Raw genomic sequence first — 22,823 nt, forward strand, 5'->3', positions numbered from 1 at the left:
GAGGCCATTAGGATGGGGCTTTACTATGACTGGTGTTCTTATAAGAAGAGGAAGAGACACCAAGGGTTAGGGTTCAGAGGAAAGATTATGAGGATACAGCGAGAAGGCAGCCATCTACAAGCCGAAAGAGACCTCAGATGAAAGCAGCCCTGCCAGCACCTTGATCTTAAACTTCTAGTTTCCAGAACTGTGAGACAATAAAACTCTTGTTTCAGTCACGCAGTCTGTGGTACTTTGTTCTGGTAGTCCAAGCAAACTCATACATTGCCTCATGTAACTGTTGCAGGGGCTGGGCTTGGTGGCTCATGCCTGTAATTCCAGCTACTCAGGTGGCTGGGGTGGAAGGAATGCTTGATCCCAGGAGCTCGAGACCAGCCTGGGCAACATAGTGAGGCACTGTCTCTACAAAACAATTTTTTTTTTATTAGCTAGGCATAATGGTGCACATCTGCAATCCCAGCTACTTAGAAGGCAGAGGTGAAACGATTGCTGATTCCAGGAGTTTGAGGCTGCAGTGAGCTATGACAGCACCCCTGTACTCCAGACCCATCTCTAAAATAATCATAATAAAGAACCGTTGCAGGGACCCAACTAGATAAAGCATCTACATTGTTGATGAAGTTCCTGGCCCCTGAGTGTTTCCTATTAGCACAGCTATTTCCTTTCTGTCCCACTCATTTGGTAAGTGCCAAGGCTTATAAAGCATTGTCTTTCTAAGAATCAAGTAAGTTCGATGAGGGTCCAGGCTTTAGATTTCTTGCCTCCACCCCCAATCTGCCCAAGTGCCTAACCTGTAAGAGGTGCTCAAAAAACATTTGCAGAGGTAATGTTCTTCCAATAAATATTTAGGAACTAGGGCAGTGAACAAAAGAGACCCAGGGGTCTGGAATTACAGTCTGTCTCTACCTTCAGGGATTTTAGAGTTTAGTAGGGAAGGGATGTGATGTTGATTCTGTAATATCATTTGCTTCGAGTGTTTTTCTTTTGCGTTTATCTGAGAAGCAAGTGAGCTATGAATGAAGGGCTGACTTGACTCCCTGGTGATCCCAATGTGAGAGAATGATGCTACTTAGCACATGCTGTGGGCCTACTAGGTGCCACATTCTTCCCTGCTTAATGTTCATAATGACCCCAAACAGTTGACTCTGTCATTATTTTAGTTTTACAGATGAGGAAACTGAGGCACAGGGAAGTAAATTCCCTAGGATCACACAACTTGTAAGAGTTAAAGCTGAGATTCAAACCCAATCTGGCATCGCAGCCCAAATGATCAGGAAGAGCATGCTCACGTGACCCTAGTCCAAGTGATCAGGAAGCGCGTGCTCACCTAACTCTAGTCAAAGGCTCTCAGGTTTGTGGCTTTTCTATTTCCATGGCTAGGCATCCAGCCAGTGACCTGGGGTGTGGACTGGGATGTCCCTCTGTGCTGTGGAATAAGGCATGAACAGGGAAGGCAGCGCCCATAGCGTGTCCCCACACTTTCCCTCCACCTTTATTCCCCTTTCTGGATAGGGGACCAGGACAGACTCTAAAATGGATTGAATATTTGTGTCCAGCCCCCAAAACTTACATACTGAAGCCCTAACCCCAATGGGATGGTATTTAAAGGTGGAGCCTGTGGGAGGTGATTAGGCCATGAGGGTGGAGCCCTGGTGAATGGGATTAGTGACCTTTATGAGGAACCAGAGAGCTAGGTAGCATTCCTTCCACCGTGTGAGGATACAACAAGAAGCCAACAGTCCACAACTTGGAAGAGAGCCCGGCCGTGCTGGCACGCTGATCCCGGACTTCCAGCCTCCAGAACTGTGAGCATCAATGTCAGTTGTTTATAAACCACCAATCTATGGAGCTTTGTTACAGCAGTCAGACAGACTCAGACAGGCCCCAGCTAAGAAGCATACTCCAGAGGGAGCTATCTCAGTGACCTCTGTTGCCTCTCTCTTCACGGCTTTGTTTGTAGAAGGGACTTGGCTTGTGTTTCTCCACATGTGCTGCACGTTAGTGAGATGCTGGGCATAGTGCTAAGGGTCTTCCATGTGTAAGAGCCTCTGTCAAGGCCTAGAAGAGTGATCTCAGATACCAAAGCAGGTTCCAGACCAAGCCAACACTCCAGGGAGGGAGTGGAGAACCAGTGAGTGGCACTGAGAACCTGCCCCCCAGCAGGGGCTGGAGGAACCTGTGAAGGTTTCTGGAGAGAGCTGTTTGTGTGCTGTGAGCCCCAGCCCCCTGAAGGAGGGCGGGTGAGGTGCCTACCTCTCACGTCACTCCAAGGGAGTGTGGGTTCCGTGAGTCTTTGGAGCCTGACATGTGCCCCCTGATGCTTAAGGACCCAGGAGACTGGTGTCTATTCCAGCCTGGAAAATAAAAAATGTGAGCAGCTGGCTGGCTGGGGACACTGGCTGCAGAGCAAGAAAAGCAGCTGCTTTCTTCTAATTCTAGGGAAAAATAAGATCCAAATGGTGCCCATGGGCCCACTGTGGGCCTCTGGAGAGAAAGACTAGCTTGAGTTCAAGCTAGGACCTGTCCAAGTGGGCAAGCAGACTGCAGCAGGGAGAAGCTGGGCACTGTCGAGAAGGACCAGTCCACCAGCCAGAGGGAATCATTCACCCTCACTGGGGGACTGGCAGGGGACAGATTCCCAAGACACAGGGTCTCCAATGAACCAGGAAGGACTCCCCTTCCCTCTCCACAGAGTCCTCCCAGGCTGGAGAGCCCACAGATGACATCTACAGCAGGCCTGACCTGCCACCCACACACCTCATCCCTTACCTCTTGTCTTTCCCCTTCCACGCTCTCGGAGGGCTCAGGAGCCCCAGGTGGGAACAGCAGCAGGAGTAGAAGGGCAAAGCCAGGAAGACAGAAACCAGCCACACCCCTCCCCAGCAGCGGGCCCCTGTCTGCAGCCGCCTGACATGCCACAGCTCCTTGCCCAGTCTACAAAATTGGAATTGAGGGGAGTCATTTGCTTTACAAAAGGACTTTTCTTTTAACCCAAAAAATTTACAGTTGATGAAACATCAGCTTTCCTTTAAAGAGAGACCTTTTCCAGAGCATTTTCAATTATTTGGATAATTAAGGTTTTACATGTCTCTCTGTCTTATCATCCCACTTGAAGAATGAGCTTTTGTGAGCAGATACAGTGCCTTATTCTCCTTCCATCCCCTCCACGAGACCTGATCACCAGAGGCACTTAAAGATCTGATGACTAATACACACTTTTCGGGGACATATTGATTGAATAAAGCGAGTTACAGCCCTAAGCAAGATCAACCCATTGCATTTCCAGATTTTTCCAGCTGAACAAATACACAAACCATCCTCAGCCTTTTGTCTATCTGCCTTTTCAAGCAGTAGATGGTAGTACTAAAACCACCAGCTGGAATTGGTATAGCACTTTACAGTTTCAAAGCCCTCTCATAACCCAAAGTCACTCTCCACCCCACGCTTATCCCCAAGCCATACCCATCTATTTTTACCCACACCCCTGCTTCTCCTGATGGCCAGCCCTGTGCCAGCCACTGCCAGGTGGAGCCACGTGGCCCCCCTCCAGCGAGTCCACGTGTCATGGAGAGTTTCCTCATAAAGAGTCAGCTGGGCAGTGGGCAGACAGCAGAGGGCAGCTTGTTCAGGTTCTGTTTATTATGGTCTCACAGCCTTGTTTATAGTAAAGGTGAATGACATAATTCCACTTTACACGGTAATGAAACAACTCAGTGAGGACTCCAGCAGCCAAGCGGTTTATAACGGCAGATGAGCTGCTACAAATGTGTTGTGCTCGCCGCGTGACTCAGCTACTGCTACCGGGGTTGGAGCGCACACCGAGCCCAGCCACCTTTCCCACACCTGGCAGAGGGAAGGGAGCGGAAGGACCCAAAGGGAGTAAACATCAAGGAACCATTTATTGAAAGGACCCAGAGCCCAACCTAGGAAGGCCAGTGGCCCCATCCTGAAGTCTCCCATCTAGGTCCACAGCATCTTTCGGAGTCCCGAGAGGCCACAGGGACAGGAAGGCATCTCTGCTCTTGCCGTCTTCCTCCACCATCTCACGCCGAGTGGCTTCTCACCCAGAGGGATGCCGATTTAAAGAGGCCTGACGCTTGGCAGAGTGAAGGGCGGCCTGGGGTGGAAGACCGCAATGCCTCTGCCTTGCGTGGAAGTGGCACAGACAGGGTCTGGACGCTCTTGTTGCTGGGAGGCCATCTTGCCTCTGCATTTGCTACTCCTCCCTTCTCCTCTGGGGCACGGAGCAGCAGACACCATATTAGCAGCTGGTCTCCCCCACCTGCTCCTTCCTCTTCAGTCTTCCCTGTTCCACTCTCCCCCAGCTCTCAGCACAGTGAGTTCACAGCTTTCCCTCACAGCAGAGCCAGCTGAGCTGCGCAGGTCAAGCGTCCGGGGCCTGCACCCAGAGGCCGGGCCCGCAGCCTGTGCAGAATGCTCTTTCACAGCTTTGGTTTATTCAGAGCAGCAGTTCTGGGGAGAGCACCGGAGATTAAAATCAACGAGGACCTTCCCAGCTGCCCACCCAACCTGGTACCAAAGAGGGAATGGTGAGGTCTTGGAGAGGCCTCACAGGTCTTGTTATCCCCAGGACGTGAAATTTTCCACTGAGAAATCTGGAAGTTGTGTTACTACTCTTGTCACTACTAAGACACACTTCACCCACCGCCTGAGTGGGGGTTCCAACTACCTTGTCTCGTGGCCTTGGGTACAGAGGCACAGCCTAACACAAAATGGCCAAACACAGGGGCACAGGAAAACAGACAGGGGAAACGGCCCAGGAGGCGGGCTTGGAGGAGCAAGGCTCAGAAAGCATGGCAGAGCATCCTTCAATCAAGGGCCTGTTCGGCTGCCACCTTTGGCATGGCAGCTGCCCAGCAATGCACACCTTGGGCCAAAACACCTTTATCTCAAAGGAGCAAGTCAAACCCAGAGGGCATGGAGGCAGCCATCCTGAGTGAGGCTCCAGGGCTGGCCGGGTTCCTCGTTATCTACTGCTAGCATCTGGAGATGCGCCAGCCTCCTTGGCCCACACAGCTGCGTTTCCCCCAGGCTGTGTTCCTCCTCACTCCTTAGACTAATGCTTCCGAAGTTCAGCTGCACATTGGAATCACCTGTGGAGCTTTAAAAACGACTGATGCCTGGGTGTCTACCAAAAGCTTCTGATTTGGCTGTTCTGAGGTGGGACCTAGACATTTTGGTTTTAAAAACTCTCCAGATGATTCTAAGGAGCAGCCAAGGTTGCGCGCCACTGTCTAAGACCATCTTTTTTCCAAGTCCACAAGCCAGTAGCCACCTAGAAACTCATTAAAAATAGAGATTTCTGGGCCGCATCTCAGGTCTATCAGGTCAGCCCCTCTAGGTGTGCACCTGGGAATTAGCACGTGTGACAGGCTTTCCAGATGACTCCCGTGCATGCTCAAGTTTAATGAGAAAGATTCCCTCAGAGGATTCGTCCTCACCCAGAGGTGCCCAAGGCCATGAACGGTTGATATTGACAGTATTCTATCTCGTTTGCCAAGGGCAATGACAAGTCTCGAAGCAGCCCCCAAACAAGTTAGCCCCCCAGTGGGACCAAAGGTCACGAGGGGATGGAGAGCAATTCTAGAAGTCACAGCCCTGCCTGGACTCCCGCCCTGGCCTGCCTGGAACTTGCGCAGGCCCAGGACCCAGCAAGCCTCAAGTCCAGAAGGCAAGTCCACAGCACAGGCCCGGCTTGAGGAGCAAAGGAAGACGAGAAATAAATGGAAGTGATGCCCACGGACACGAGCCTGTGGCAGAGGAACTGGGAGAGAGGGCAGGACTGAGAACATGGAAGCTCAGGGATGAGGTATGCTTGGATATTGCTCTAGATGTTGTAAACATTTCTCTTTCTTTTATCACAGACCAAAATCTGGGTTGGCATGACCAGAGTGCCTAAAAGTAGGCGTCAGAGTGAAGATCTCTGCGCCTCTTGTGGGAAGCAGGGCATACAGGGTATGAGGAAAGCTCCACCCCACGGGCAGATCATGTCTGCCGTGTACTAGTCTAATGCTCACAATTGTCACACACACACAGACACACAGAGATGCTCCACAGGAGAACCGTAAATTCAGCTATCACATTCCCCTACACATGGACACACACCCACATACCCTTGCTTAGCTGTGAAATTCAGGATACCCAAGCTGGGCCTTTCGCACCTCCCCATTGTGGGAGGAAGTCACCAGGGCACCGTGACACCACCATCTGCAGCCTTTGTTTCATCAATAGTTGGCAAGAACTCTAGGCCCCTCTATGAGACCATCGCACAACATGCTTGTTCAGGCTTTTCTCCTTGGGATAGTGGAAGTGGTGAAAAGGCCCCTTTTAGAATGCTTCACATTTCTATAACTCTGTGCAGTTCCAATTTATATGCACCTCATATTCGACAGTAGAGTTGGCAGCAGATGCACATTTCATATGTAAACAATGTTTAAAATACCCTGTTAGAGAATTTAATCATTAAATTAATTCTGGCAGCTTTATCTAAGAAAGAATGATTTTTTTTTTTTTTTTTTTAAACCAGGGTTGGAAGGATACTACCTGATCTAACTAGGAACATCCATTTGAGGCTTTGGAGTTCTCGAACATGAAATTCCACAGGTCTCTTCAGTGTGAGGGCTTGGACACATATGTTCTTCTGTCCCCTTGAGGTTCACAGTCACGCCCACCCTCAGTCACAGATAACCGTGCGCCGTGGCAGTGCAGTGGGCCCTAACACTAGTGGGACTCCAGGGCCTTCTTGGCCTGGTCTAGCTATAGCTAAAAAGGAAGAGATTCTCAAAGTTATTGGAGAGGGACACAAGCACTAGAACACCACCAGCATAATCTTAAAAGGCCCCTCACCCCTTCAAAGGAGAACGGATCAGCCCAGTTCTCAATCGCCTGCACTCCAGAGCTTATGGCTAATTATGTGCTATTCCATTTAGTCAAGCTGAAAGTTGTGTAGATCTGCAATGAATCCAAATTCACTGATCTTGAATTATGCCAACAGTAACTCCACTCTGATATCCTCTCCACCTGGAAACCAGCCTCTTCCATGCCCCCCTTTCATTTTCTGATCTCTCTGCTAAAGGTTCATCTCCTTGGCACTACTCTTGTGCCAAAGTCTGCTTTTTCCTGGCAGCTAGAGTAGGTTCCAGGCTGCACACTCAGCCTCCATGGAAGAGTTGCCTGACACATTTCCAAGAGGAGCTGCAGGGTACCATGAAAGCATCTCAGGAAGGTTCTCCACAGCCAGATGTTCAGTGATCTTCTTAGCCACACCTCCTATTTCATGCTTAATTCCGAAAGGTAAATGATCAAGAAACAAGCTGCTTCATGGTAACCGAGAGAGAGAGAGAAACACCTTTCTAAGAAAGCATGTTCCCAGGAAGCATGCTGGAAAGAGTTTCAGCCTAAATTCCTGTTCTCCCCCATCATAATTACATGACTGGCATGGGAGTGGAGAGGTGGAGATACAGGGAAAGTATTAGGCACCGTGGGAGCACTCCATGCTATAGAAATTCACCTCCCTTTGCCAAGCTGTCATCCTAAGAGATCAGTAATGTATGATGCTGCAGAGAGGTGAGGGCAGAGAAGACACTGAGCAACAGACGTGTTATACAGTACCCCCTCCGAATAGAAGTCTACTGGGGCTACATTCCCTGGTCTCCTGACTTCTGGAAAAGTTCTTGGTAGAATTGAGGAAGATTTGCAAGCTGTATCTTTCTTAATGGCAGTTCCACTTCAGAAGTCATGAAGAACATCTCCCAAGACTCTTTCTGGAAATGTAAGGGTAGGGGAGTCTTGTGAATTTCCTAGACCAAGATGGGAAGTGATCACAATTTTTCACACTGGTCCAATGGAAACGGAAGAAACAAACAACTCCATGGATTTCACTCCTTCTCCGAGAGGTCACCTGTCAATGACAGCACTAGAAACCTGGGATCCCACAGAAACCTCTCTCCTAAGCTGTGAGGTCCCAGTGAGCAGGGCTTGCCTCAACAATGTGACAGCAAATCACAGAGGTGAGACCATGTCGTTCAGCTGTTCCTCCCGGGGATTTACAACAAGTGGAGAGTCAGGAATCCTAACAGAGGAGGGTGCACAGGTGGTGGGAATCGCATTTGCATTATTTACAGATTAGCCTAGCACAGCGAATCTGCCCTCTCAGCGGAGGCGACCCAAGGCATTATGAAGGGCAAGTTGCTGACCCAGAAAAGGGCGACAGTGGCAAGGCGCTACCACTAACCAAAACACAAATGTGGGTAAATGGAACAGAGTCCAAGCTCCGGCAGCTGGGTCATACTTTGGAACGGCCCTTCATTCCCTCCTCACCCTCAGCCTCCCACCCCGAACACCACCACTTTTGAACACCTATGACATTTCACATTAGAGTATGATCGTGGCAGCAAGCGGAGGGGAAAGCCAGTGATTTCCAGGAATCCCCTTCTGAGGTCTAACTGAGCCTCCTCTGGCTTTGGGACAGCAGATCTAAGTACATTTTGGACCTCAGGAACCTGGGGTAAGAGTCTTTCTCCATGAGGCTGTGTACTTTTCCCTGGGCTTGGTCAAAGCAAGTCAGGGATGGCTCCTGCATGTTCTTCCTCGTGGCTTCTCGGGTCTGGAAGTCGATGTTTACCTAGAGATACAAACAGAGAGCAAGGTCACAGGCCCTCAAGGGCCAAGGTGCCTGGCAGCTGAACCTAACTCTGCAATAATTATCAATGGCAGCATCTACATGCTTAAAGCGATTTCTGCTTTTCAAATTGCCTCCACGGAGGTCATTCCTTTTGATCACAGCAAGAATCTTGTGGGGTCGGAAGACCAGATATTCTCAGTCCCAATTTATAGATAAGAACACTGAAAAAAAGAGAGAGACTAAAAAGCTTGTTTAAAGTAGTGTGGAAAGTTAGTAACAGAGCCAAGGCAAAATCCCAAAGTACTTGAATCCTTAATCCAGGGACCTCCACAACGGGAGGCAATGGGGCAGACCCAAGCCAGCTGTAAATGCAGGTCCCCTGAAGTAAGCTTTCTCTCTTGTCCTTTCTTGTTTACTAAGGAAACAAATGCCCTGTGGAGGGAGGCCGTGGTTAGAATGCATATCTCTGTTCCAGCCAGCATTATAAAGGGCCTATAGCGTCCTCGCCAACTGGAAGACTTCTTGCATCCCAAGTCAAAGCATAATTGAATGGATCTAAAAATGCAATGCACCTAAACTTGTAGTAGTGAACATTTTTCTTCATTTAAACCCTCCCCTCCCAAGTAAAATTCTGCATTATAACTCAGAACAGCAATATAATAGAAATTCATCCTATTATTATAAATAATTATAATTAAATACTATAAATACGGTAATTACTCACTAATGAGCAGTGGCAAATACTGAACAGGTGCTTTACCCCTCATGCTCTGAAAGGGAAATTGAGACCCAGAGAGGTTTAGTAATTTGACCAAGATCACATAGTAAGTGGCAGAGCTAAAATTGAAGCAAGTTTTAAAGCAGATCCACATTTTATTAAGCTATGCTGCCTTCCACCAGGAAAATGAACATAGACTTGGTAGCATCTATTCTTACAAAATCCCTGCGAGCACATGTTTAATGGATGGACAACTAAAACGTTCCTAATGGAGCTCCTTTGATGGAAACCCTGGGTTTCTGTTCCTTAGAAAGGATTTTTTTTTTTTTTTGTCAAGGGCCACCAGAGTGATGAGGCTCAGGTTAGTATAAGAAAGTCTTCATCAAGCCTGGCCCAGACCCTCTCTGAGGAGAGAAACACAAGCCAGGAGCCACGGACAGACAGGATGGTCACCGCTCCCAACACACCTCCCGTGGAGCCTGCACATCCACAAACTCCTCAAAGATCCTATGGGCCTTGGAGACCAGTTTTGCAGTTGACCTGGTCTTCTTGAACTCCTCACAGGCCAACCAGAACTCCAGGTTCTCTTCACTGAACTCCGTCTTCAGGAAGGCACGGAATGCAGCCACCCCATCTGTGGATGTGAGAGGAAGAAGAGAGACAGGAAGCAGCTTAAGTTTAAGAACTGTAGAAGAAAGAAAGGTAGTAACAGTGTGAGGGTGCCCCTAATTATCCAAGCGCACTGCTCCTCCACATCCTCTTGAAAACCCATTCTCGGCTGGGTGTGGCGGCTCACATCAGTAATCCTAGCGCTTTGGGAGGCTAAGGTGGGTGGATCACCTGAGGTCAGGAATTCAAGACCAGCCCGGTCAACATGGTAAAATACTATCTTTACTAAAAACACACAAAAAATTAGCCAGGCGTGGTGGCACATGCCTGTAATCCCAACTGCTTGGCAGGGAGGCAGGAGAATCACTTGAACAGGGAAGGCAAAGGTTGCAGTGAGCCGAGATCACGCCATTGCACTCCAGCCTGGGTGACTGAGTGAGACTCAATCAAAAAAAAAAAAAAAAGGCCCCGTTCTATTAGACACACAAGTGTCCTCAGACACAAGTCATGCTTCTTATTCAATGGTCATAGTGATATTACAAAGTCACATTTAGAAAGCCATAGTAATATGTTTGGAGCACAGGTGTCTGTCCCCTGGCTCTACTGGTGGGCTATGTTGCCATTTAATAATTAGGTCAAATAATTTGTTCTCTACCCTAATCCAAGTCAACCACCCTGAGGAAACACACAACCTGTTAGAAGATGAACTAGAGGGGAGTGTGAAGATCTCATCCTCTGCTACTACCAAACAAATCTGAAAGTAATCTACCTACAAAATGCAGTCAGCAGTGTTATTCTGTTACCTGGACGGGGTTGCAAGCCCCTTTGAAAAACAATCTTTGAGATGCTGTATTTTGATGTTTTATTCCATGCATCCTTTATTTTAAAAGATATTGCCTATCCAATTATGTTTTAATTAATATTGAATATAAGTATTCTGCCAAGTGATTTAACAAATTAATATACCTTTTCATTTTTATTAATCAATATCATACATATTGCCAGGCGGTGCTCCCAACCAACACAAGATGAGCAGGGTTACCACATTGAGTTGGAAAGGGAAATCATATTTATTGATAGTTTATGCATCCAGTTAATGTTTTTATTTAAAAATTTTTTATAAGTTATTTCAACCTCAACACACTCCCCTCTAATCAAATAATAGCTGTAGCTTTCTATAAACTGTCTTCAGGAGAAAGGCACATACAACCTAGGATAAAAAAGTCTTCTACTGGTTATAAAAAAAACTCTGGCAATAATGTTTTATTTCTTTTTTAAAATTCCCCAGAAGAACAAATGTAAACAACTCCTAGTTCCAGGTGGCATCTGGCATCCACCACTATGCACCAGGACCGTGCACTGGCCAGGTCATTTGACAGATTGCTGGTACCATGTTGTTGATATATTCGAATGCTTACTTTTGCTTTCTTGAAATGTTTTTATTTTTCCAAATTAAAAAGTTACCATATATCTTTGTCTTTCAAAATATATATTTTAATGTCTATATTAGAACAATATCATAAAAGCCAAGACCTTTATTTGCCAGAGCCAGGAACATAAGAGAGAGAAAGGTTTTTGTGTGACTCCCAACACTAAGCTTTAAGTCACAGGAGATTTCAGTTTGGAAGCCTGAGCTCAAAGTTGTTTTAAAAACTAGGAATGCTAGCCGGGCACAGTGGCTCACGCCTGTAATCCCAGCACTTTGGGAGGCCAAGACGGGAGGATTACAAGGTCAGGGGTTCAAGACTAGCCTGGCCAACATGGTGAAATCCTGTCTCTACTAAAAATACAAAAATTAGCTGGGCATGGTGGTGAGCACCTATAGTCCCAGCTACTCAGGAGGCTGAGGCAGGAGAATTGCTTGAACCCGGGAGGCAGAGGTTGCAGTGAGCAGAGATCATGCCACTGCACTCCAGCCTGGGCGACAGAGCTAGACTCCATCTCAAACAAACAATAAAAAAGGGAATGGCCCGGTGCAGTGGCTCACAGCTGTAGTCTTAACATATGGGAGGCTGAGGTAAACAGCTTGCTTTAGCCCAGGATTTTGAGATCAGCCTGGACAACATGGCAAAACTCTATCTCTACAAAAAAATACAAAAACCTTAGCCAGGTATGGTGGCATGTGCCCAGCTACTCAGGAAGTTGAGGTGGGAAGATCACTTGAACGCTAGAGGTTGAGACTTCAGTGAGCTGTGATCACACCACTGCATTCTATCCCGGGTGACAGAGTGACGCCCTGTCTTAAAAAAAAAAAAAAAAAAGTAAGATAGCCATGTAATTTGCCATCCAAGGCAAGTCATTTTGAGAGTGAAGGGTGCATCACTGTTAATTACATGCAGACAATAGTTATAAACCATGACCACCACAGGCAAAACCCAGGACACATGATCCCCTTAACTCTGAACCATGGAGTATAGAGGAAGTGAAATATAATGTAAGGTTACTTCCTGTCAGGCAGGAGGAAAATAAAAGTACCCCTGTACCAAAAAAAGAAGATGAGCGTAAAAGAGGTCTGCTCAGGGCACCTCCTGCTCCCATTCCTACACTGGATTCAACACTCTGGAAGAAGGAAATAGGAACCCGAGATAAACTGAAAATCAAAATGAAACAATGACACGGCAATGTTTAGGCAGACATGGACTGAGAATCATTCATTCAATTCAGCAATATCTTTTAAAACAACTACTAATGTAAAAAAGCATAGATGGTGAAAAACCCATCATAAGTTGAAAGTACCAAGAGTCGAAAAGGCACTTAATACACCTAAGCTACTGAACATCACAGCTCAGCTGAGCCTACCCTAAATGTGCTCAGAACACTTTTGGTACGGTATTTAGTAAATTACATGAGCTATTCAGCACATGATTACAAAACAGACATTGTGTTAGATTATTTGGCCCAGCATTGCAAGAGAGTATCATATCACATATTGCTAGCCTGGGAAAAGATCCAAATGCAAAATTTGAAGTATGGTTTGCACTGAATATATATCACTTTCACACCATCATAAAGTCGAAAAATCATAAGTCGAACCATAGTAAGTCGGGGACTATTGGTACCGTTCAAGGTCTTGGGATATATAAGAGCTCAAAATCATAAAATCCTTGCCCATGAAATCTCTCATGGAAACTTTGTCACCCCTCCCTCACTCTGTCCCCTCCATGGAGAAGATCCAGAAGTCTCCACAGGCTCCAGAGGGAACTTGAATTAGAGAGCCATCCTGCCTGCCAGGAGATCCTCACTGCTTGCAGGACAGGGCCCTGCGGCAGAGGCTACAGGTAGAGGTTCGAGGGAAAAACAGCCAGAGCTGTGGAAGCCTCAGTGCTCTTGAGGAGGTTTTCTCCTTGACAGAGACCCAGTGCCCTTGAGAACTCAGTGAAGGGCTGATTTAGCAAGGAGGGGACTCTGAGCAGTGACCAGTCCATGGTTTCACTATCAATGGACAAGGGAGGAACGAAGGGACCACAGGCCAGAGGTTGCCTCTGCTGCTTCCATCTTAACACACTTTCCGCTGTATTCAGGGAATGAGGAGGGGAACGAGGGGGCCCTAAAAGACTGTGCGTCTGTCTAAAAGAATGACTGGAAAGTGACTTGGAAAAGCAACTCGGAAGAGCCTGTTGTTGGTTTAAACCAGAAGAGACTACACTCTTCAAATGGGAGAGTTTAAGGTTGCTTGTGTCAGATTTTAATTTTTAACCAAACAGAAACAGGTGCTTATGAACAAGGTGAACACAGTTACAGACAAGGAAAGAAAATTACCTTTCTGCCTTCCTTCATGGTACTGGTAAAGATAGCCTTGCTAAGGGAACTGTCTGGGCCTGGATGAGGTATAGACATCACCTCCTTTAATCCAGGTTTCAGCTTTGTTGGGGCTTTGTGTGGATGAGTAGAGAGAACGTCTGCAAAGTGCTCTCAGGAGCCTTGCTTTACTTCTCATCTTACCGTTGAGGAAACCGAGGCTGGGAAAAGCGACGTGCCCAATCTCACACAGCTAACAATATGTAGTATCAAAAACTTCATATAAGGTACACTAACTTTCAATCCAACATAGCAATAATGTCATCTCCATTCACTCATTCACTTATGTGACTCAGCCTCGGCTATGTGCTAAAGGCAGATACAAAACAGAACTTGTCATCAAGGGGATGTTTGAGCCAAGAAAATGTTATCATGGTGATTATGTGTGTGATAAGTTACATGATACAGAAAGCAGAGGGGTCATGAAGGACCCAGGAGGGGTGCCTTAGCCATGCCAGAGGAAAGAAGGGAAGACCCGTGGGAGGAAGAGCCTTCTGAACTGACATGGGAAGTAGAAGAGAAGCAAGCTAAGCAAAAGAAAACGGGAGGATGAAGAAGAGAATTTCAGCAAGAGGAAACCACAGGAATGAAGGCCTAGAATTAAGAACACTTACTTGAGTAATTGGAAGGAGTTTATTAAGACTAGCATTTAACAATAATACAGCTGAAAATGACTGGGCCTGCTTCTAGGATAGCATATACCAAGAGGCCCGTGAAAGAGCCAGAGAGATGGAAGAATTTTGCAGCACTACAAAAGGCCAGGAAGAGAACATTTCAAGAAAGAAGTAGTCACTGTGTCTAGTGCTTCCCAGAGGTCAAGCTAGATACAGTCTGAGAAGCGATCCCTAGATTCAGCAAGCATTGGAAAGAGGAGTTTTCATGGTGTGATAGGGTCCTAGCCGTCCCGTGGTATGTACGGTGGTGAATCAGACTGAAGGAAGTGCAAACAGTTCATTCAGATGACTCTTGCAACAAATTTGGTAGAGCAATAAGACAGTATAGCTGGAAGGAAACATGAGGTCAGGAAAGAGATTTTTTTTTTTTTTAAGATAGACTTGGGTATGTGTAAACATTGATCTGATCAGAAAAGACCAGTTGAGCAGCAGGCGTTGAAGTTAAAGGAAAGAATCTAATTGACAAAATGTCGCACCCAGGAAGGTAGAAGAAATATGATGAGGAGCGAAAGGAAGGGCTATGTGTGAATGCAGGGAAGTTTCTCATTTCAGGCAGGAAATTGAAAGTCTGTCTGATGTTAGCTGAAGAAGATGGTAGAACCTAGGAAAGGTAGGGTGCTGTTTTTACCTATTTATTTAGGATTCGGGCCAAGGAATTTTACTTATTTACTATACACCCTGCATTTTGCTCAGGACTTTACAAAACATTAGCCCAATTTATTTTCACAACACTGTTCCATAGATAATATCACTCCACTCTCCACAGGAAGAAACTGAAGCTTAGAGGAGGGGAATACATTGCCCAATTACACAGCCAGCAAGAGCAGAGCCAAGATTCCCAGCTAGGTCCATCTGACTCCAAAGCAAGGTCTCTCAAGACGTGTGTGCAGACAGAAGGGAAAGTGCACTGAAAATGGGAGATTAAAAGAAGCAAAAGAATAGCATTCGGTGAAGGCAAATTTTAGAGGAGAAGGACCAAGAAAAAATGAAAGGACTTGTTTTCCTTAAGGACAAAGGCAAAGAAAAAAAGAGAAAGGCAGAGGAAGACAGAGAAGAACAGCCAGAAAAGGGGCATATTTGAGATGTGTCAAGTGGGACAGCTTAATCTTTGTTATTAATTTGGGATAAGCTCACTGTGAATGTGGGCTGCACCCATGTACTAGGTTCTGGGGCTATGGCACAAACGAATGAGATAAAGCCACCACCTCATAGAATTTACAGGCTAGTCCAGTGTAACAGACATTAAGTGATAATTAAAAATAATTAACTGAATTATTATAAATGCAGAGTGCGCTACAGCGGGGAAGCCTAAGACAGTGGGAAGGGGTTGGAAGAGCGACCTTGAAAAAGTTAATAAGAACGTGACAGAACACAGTCAAACAATTGTTTAGACTTAGATTCCTGGAGAAATTAAAATGCACCAAAAAGGGAGCCAGAACTTTTCATTTGATGGTGCATCCATCGTTCAAAGAGAGGACACATTAATTAGTTTCAGGCTGGCCGATGATCCTTGAACCTGGAGAATAGCAAGGATTTAGCAAGTGGCAATTGGGGCATAGAGGAAGGGGATAAAGATAAGCAGGAAGTTAAAAAAGTTGAAGCCAGAGAAAGAATTTTAACGTAACATCAGCAAGCACTGATAGATAGCATACTTACTTTGGGCCTGGCACCACACCGAGTGCTGTATGGATTTTACAGCACTGGCTTCTCAGAGCACAACTATAGCTGAGGTCCTGAAATTTTCACCCCTTTATAGGAGAAAAAATCAAATCTTAGAGAAGCCAGATAACTTCCCCAAAGTCACACAGTCGGTAAGTGGCAAGGATGCTGCACTGCAAAGCCAGCATCCTCATGCGTGTAGGAGGTCTAGCCTCTAGCTCTGCATGACGGTAGCCCGAGGGATGCCTGTGCCAGTGACCACTGAAGTGGAGGGAGAGGACTCCCACTGTAGGGCAAGACAAGGAGGCCACAAGTGACACCAGAGATGGTGGCATTTCCAGGTGGGGTGGGGAGAAAATGAGAAAAGCCACTGTGGAAGGTGGAGGGGTACCTGAGCATATGTCAACACAGAAACAGGGTGGGCATGGGCAGGGAGCTCCACCAAGGTACACCGTAAGCAGCTAAGGCTGCCTCAGTGGGGATGGGGACTTGGAGTTGGACATGTGTGGTGAACTCATAGCCAGCTCTCATTACCCGGCAGCCTGCTGAGACAGAAGCACCATGGGTCTCAGCTGGGAGCACCAGTTCTGACCAGAATCAGCCCTGTTATTAACTGTGTGACCTTGGACAACACACTCAGCTTCACTGGGCCCCAGCATCCTCATCTGTAAAGTGACAGGGTTGGATTTGATGAGCTTTCCCAGGTAGTTAGCACTCTGCTCCATGCCCTCATGGCAATTTAGACTAGCCTGTATCAGACACAGCTCTTAGCTGATTGATTCTCGCAGTTCCACAATTCCATCCTTCTCCTCATCAATGTCAATGTCATCACCGTCCTACAGCAAGGACCTACCCCAGGCCAAGTTCTGTGCTGCCCAGTTTACATACATTCACTCAGTCCTGCATCAACCCTCCTCCGCAGACAGAGGCTCTGGAGTCACACAGCCTGAGTTTTAATCCTGCATGAACTTGGAAAATTGTCAACATCTCCAAGCCCAAGTGTTCTCATCTGTATAATGGGAATAATTAATAATGTCAGGACTTGCTGAATTGGCTGTTATAAGGATTAAATGAAGCAAGCCACATAGAAGTGCCTAGTAGTACATGATAAGCAGTCAATAAGTGTTAGCTCTTAGCAAAGTGTGTTTTATAAACAAGGCATGTGAGACGTGGAGAGTTTGTCTGTAGTCACTTGGCCGGTAAAAGGTGAGAAGTGGATTTGCACACACATCTGCAAGACTTCCGACCCACTCTCCTCTCTCCTGTGGTGACGCTGGCAGACCTCCAAAGGAGAGATAGACAGTAAGCCCAAATCAGGCAAACGCACCACACACGTGCCACAGCCTAGCAAGTGTGCCATTTGGCTCACAGACCTGGAGCTTCTCCAGCAAAAGGACACCTGCTGTCACCTTCTCTGTGGCGAGAACTGAGGCCATTAGGTGCCACCAATAACTTGGAACCTGCCTAAAGTCTCTTCTCTCCCACAGCACTGACAGCCCACCCTATCTTGGCTTTTTCATTTCAAAAGAGCTGAAGTGTGAGCAGAAAGGCATCCTTCACAACCATGGTCAGGGGATGCTGTGACAACGAACAGCTGAGTGGCCTTGTAAAGATGCCATGTTCTCTCAGGCAGCCTCAGCCCAAAATGTGGTGGCCTGCATTTCCAGCGCGGGCTCAGAGAGAGTGGGAGGGAAACCAAAAGAGAACAAGCTACTTGAAAGTTGCCTGGAATTGTAAGGGAAGGAATCTAAGGAAGGAGAAGGGGCCCTTCCTGGGAGGGTCTGGACCTGAGATGCAACAGAGCACAGATTGTGGCAAAGACGCCCCAATAGATACACATCACAAAAGCTTGTGCAGACTGCACCTGCCCCAGCCCTCCTCCTCCGCTCACCCACTTTCTATGCCCACCCCTCTCAGCCCCAATCTCCCCCAACCCTTTTTATATTCCCACAGCCTGCACTGAGCAAAGCAGGCCATGGAAGGTCAGTGAACAAAGAGACACTTGAGTCTGAACAATGGAAGTGAGAAGCTGGTAGATGGCATGGCTGCAGGAGCCCCTCCTCTTGCCCGGAGCAGATGGCAGCAGCGGGCTTCTGTGGACAGACCACCCACCTGGCCCACCTTTCCTGCTTCTGTGACCAAGCAAACAAATCCAAACACCACTGCGTAAAATCCTAGCCTATTGCCTGGAACAGAGCCAGCTCCGCAGCTTCTCCCTCCCACTTCCTCCCAGCGAGCTTCTCGCCGGCTCCTTTCCCTGACTCCACAGCATCTTTCCCGGCCCCACCCTGCCGGCCTTCTGTTCTCTTTCCTTTTTGTCCTCTTTCTCTATCTTTCCTCTTTCCCTCCACCAGGACCCTTCTGCTTGTCCATGAACTGTAGTTGGCTTCAAACACAGGACACTGGTTTATCTCTGAAAGTCTCATGCGTGTCTCCTAGCGTCTCTCAGGGTGACATGCTTTGCATTAGGTGTGTTTCCTCTGTCAAGGCCCCATGCACACCAGATCCCTTCTCCCTCCTCTAGACTCAGGTAACTGGAGTCCCCCTCCCCTAGATTCCCCCCCATAGATCTCAGGCAGCTGGAAAGAGTGACTGACTACTCCCTGACCCCTGAAGCTGTTCTGTCTGGGATTGGGTCCTGGCGCTAATTCACACCAGTTAAGTATGAGCTTGGGAAAGAGACGTAACCTCTTTTGCCTCAGTTCTCTCACCTGTAAGATGCAGGTCCTGACAGCATCTTCACCACAGGGTTACGGGATGTGGTGAGTTCATCCATGTAAACAACATGCAGGCCTGACACATGGACAGTGATTGCTCGATCCTGGTTAGTGACTATTATTCCTGTACTTAAGGAATAACAGTGGCTTAAGGAGTCATCGTGTAGAACATAACACACCCAATACAACATGCTCCTGGTAACTGAAAGGCAAGGAGATGGGGAATAGTTTGAGGAGTTGGAAGAGAAATGACAGAAGGACCTGCCGCTTTGCCATTTCATTTTTATTTCACTTTGGTTTTCAATGTTTGACCCTTTAAGTAGCCAACGGTCCTAAGAAAAATACATTTTTTTAGATTGATAATGCATCTAGTGGCAGGAAGGGAAAAGCTTGTGTCCAGAATTCTGGGAACAGTGAGCAGAATATTGGCATTTACCTGAGCATCCACAGAACCTCCAAGAACACGCCGCGGCTGTACACGCTGCCTGCGGCTGGCTTTCTCCCTCTAGTTCTTTGATGGAGGATGCTTACATAAGAAAGGAAACTGGGTCGCTATGAATGAGCAGTGCAGCTGGTACAGCAGGGAGTGGAGTTTAGGTGACAGTTGAAGGTCCGGGAGCCCTGATACAGCTGGCATCAGGGTGGGCTTGAGCCTAGCGCAGTTCCCAAGCTTGGAAAAATACTAGGTCACAACAACAACATGCCGTCCCAAAGACCAGAGTCCTCTTGTATCCCTGAACAACGGGAGAAAATAAGCCGGTGAATGGGTTCCAAGACCAGATAGAGAAGAATGGAAATTACATTTCTAAAATCCAGGACACATATACTAATGGTGATCTCAAAACCTCTTTGATCCAGAAACAAGTCACTGCGTTGAAATTCGTGATGAGAATAGCATCAGGATCAAAGCTTTTCTTTTGTGAAATCTGTAAAACGAATGTTTCTAAACAAATAACTGGAGTGTCCACAGTGGTTTGCACCTGTAATTCCAAATAGTCAGGAGGCTGAGGCAGGAGGATCTCTTGAGTCCAGGAGTTCAGGGCCGCAGTGAGCTATGATCATGCTACTGCACTCTAGCCTGGGCAACAGAGCAAGACCCTGTCTCAAAAAATTTTTAAAAATAACTGGGGCTAAGTAAGATTTATTTAGGGAGATTACTTAGAGAACAAACTATTTCCAGTTGTGACATTTTATTGGCAAGCATTTGATATGGTAATTATACTTCAGTAGTGTGATTAATGTAATTTTCTTCAATGATCTCTACTTCATTAGTATATACATAGCAAGATGATTTATTATAGTTGTATTAGGACTTGAAGATTGTTAAAGTCTTTGCACCAGAAAGGACACGAGAGAGTCTATGATCAAACCCTACACTGGACACAAAGAAATGGTGATCTCTGAGGTTGCATGGTTTCTTATGCCTAGGATGTGGTAGCGGAAGAAAGGAGAGCCTGGGTTTGCAACTAAAAATACAAAAATTAGCCAGGTGTGGTGGTACATGCCTGTAATCCCAGCCACTTGGGAGGCTGAGGCAGGAGAATCGCTTGAACCCAGGAGGTAGAGGTTGCAGTGAGCCGAGATCGCACCACTGCACTCCAGCCTGGTGACAGAGCGAGACTCCGTTTCAAAATAAATAAATAAATACTGCATCCTCAACGGTACTCCCTCACATGCATGGGGAAGGTTGAAGAGGGGCTGCCAAAATCTCATGAGACAAAGGGGACAAGTATAATGGGATTCAAAGAAGCCCTGTTGGCAATTCTATCCCACCCGCAATCCACAAACTCAAGCTGTCTGTGAGATCAAGAAGCTGACACTATCTCTGGTATATAAGAGGCATGAAATGCATGTTTCCTCAATGAACTTAATATTATGTTAGAGGAAAAATAATTAGAATAGCTTGTTTTTAATTGAGTGCCTCTATGAAGTCATCATGCTTAGCATTTCAGAACAGTGATCACACTGAACTCTCACAACTGTGCAAGGTAAGTCTCATCATTCCCCTTCTACAGATGAGGAAAGTGAGGTTCACAGGGGTTAAGTAATCAGAATAAGGTCACATAACAGAATGGGTTAGAAGCCTGTCCAGTTGCTTTCATTCCGACCTCTTTCAACAGGTTTTTAATAGTTGCCTAAAATATTTCAGGCATTCCTTCTATAAAGACCAAATGCACCCACATTTCCGGGTCCAAGTACAAACTATAACAACGTGAAGATGATGGCAAGGAAGTGAAGAAGTTTCTTTTTCACCCATCTCTGCTTTGCACATCTTTTCCTGACTCTTTTTCTCAATATATTCAGAAAGCACACCTGCCTATTTGTTAATTTACTATGGAACACTCCTCCCTACATAAGTGGAATCTGGGATACACGATGTACCACTAGGGTTGTGCTGCCTGAGCATTTTGGAAAGCTTCCATATGAGATACAGTCTTTAGTGTGTTTCTTGGAAAGCACGGGCCACCTGCCCCAGCAGCATGCTCCAGATTCCTGGTTTTACTCACGGGTCTTTGAGAACAGGGCTTCTCAAGCTGAGATGTGTATAAACCTTCCTGGAGGGCTTGTGGGAAAAAGATCCCCAAGGCCCTGCCCCAGGGATCCTGATTCACTAGGTCTGAGAGGACCCCCAAATTTTTATTTCTCACAAGCTCCCAGCAGATGTTGGTGCTGTTTCCCTTGGACCCCACTTGGAGTTACGCTGTTCTAGAACATTTTGGCCTGGAGAGGGCTGTGAGGAGGGCTGTGCAGTGACTGTTCAACTGTATGTTCTAGAGCTAAGGCCGTTTAGATGAGTAACTTAAGAAATTTCATGAACTGATAATTTTAATATTTGTTTATTTGATTGTTTGTTTGGGGTCTTCTGCTTGATTGCTGTGTGACCAGCTCAAGTCATTATATTTTTATATCTCAACCATTATCTCCAAAGGGGCTAATTTTTAAAAACCAAGAGTTTCTCTTTTGGCTTCCTATTCTCAGAGATAGATAGCAGCTCTGCAAAGGCAGAAGAGCTTTCAACTGTACCATCTATTAACCCAGCATTTCCTGGGCCTGGCAGAGACGGGTCAGGGAGACCCTCCATCCTCTGTGCAAACAGCAAAACAAGGCTAAGTACCAAGTAAATGCCTGGGGTGAGGTGGTCAGTCACCCACGTATGCGATCACACTTAAGACGTGAGAGGAAAGAAAAAAAGAAAAAGAAGTGAGAGGAAAGAGGAGGGAACTCTGCTTTCACCTTCATCTTAAAGCTGGAATAAATCTAACTTTTTATGTCCAAAAAGTATCAAAGGAGAGAGGGAGGCAAGAAGGGAGGGAGAAAAAGGGAAGGAAGGGAGGGAAGAAGGAAAGAAAGAGAGAGAGCGAAGGGGAAGAAGGGAGCACCAACTCAGAGTTCAGGACTTACTGTCCCACTAAAAGCTGAACAAATAAAAAACATTCACATGAACCTCACGAGGAATAAAGAAGAGTACACACCATTTCCTGCCCATTTCTCAGTGACCTGTCAGAAAAGATCTTCCATAAACAAGGGATCTTTGCTTTCTTGGGTCTGAGCTGCAGATCAAAAAGTCTCCTGAATGTACACACTCTGTCTCACACACACACTCTCTTGGGAACAGACTACATGCACAGCTCACAGACATGGAGCCTCATTGTTACTGGTGAACAGGAAAAAGATGCCAAATTAACGCACATTAGAAATCCTTCCCTATTGAGTGAAGCCATAGGCAATTTCAATTTCATTGTTTGTTAGTTGTTTTTTGTTTGTTTATTTTTAAAGAGCTCATAGCTAGTGGTTACTTCCCAGACCTCGGTAAGGCCTTCTTCCACTTTCTACTGCACTTGTAAACAAACGTAATTGGAAATAAAACAGCTCCAAATATTTGCCCTCCTGATTTTGTAAATTCTAAGATTTAAAAAATAGCAAAGTTGCTTTATTTTTGCTTGAGATTTCAGCCTATGAGGAGCTCAGCCAAGGAGCGGAGAAGCTTTTTAACACAGGTACCA

The 22,823-nt window shown here is 46.5% G+C and overlaps 1 protein-coding gene across 10 annotated transcripts in view; it reads right to left on the reverse strand.

Annotated features, from left to right (window-relative positions):
* Positions 1-3,617: 3,617 nt before the first annotated feature.
* The window catches only part of RGS8 (regulator of G protein signaling 8), a 41,513-nt gene continuing 22,307 nt past the window's right edge, over positions 3,618-22,823 (reverse strand). For 8 of the 10 annotated variants that reach the window (XM_017524488.2, XM_017524489.2, XM_037737060.1 and 5 more), the window contains 2 exons: positions 9,830-9,996; positions 3,619-8,644 (listed from right to left, as the gene is read on the reverse strand). In XM_017524488.2, the coding sequence (XP_017379977.1) occupies positions 8,462-8,644; positions 9,830-9,996 (350 nt within the window). In that variant the 3' untranslated portion in view covers positions 3,619-8,461. Of the gene's footprint in view, positions 8,645-9,829; positions 9,997-22,823 lie in introns of all 10 variants that reach the window. The other 2 variants (XR_005199439.1, XR_001823823.2) reach the window with 2 other exon arrangements.

Source organism: Cebus imitator, unplaced genomic scaffold, assembly GCF_001604975.1.
Source record: "Cebus imitator isolate Cc_AM_T3 unplaced genomic scaffold, Cebus_imitator-1.0 Scaffold33, whole genome shotgun sequence".
In the NCBI taxonomy this organism is placed as follows: Eukaryota; Metazoa; Chordata; class Mammalia; order Primates; family Cebidae; genus Cebus; species Cebus imitator.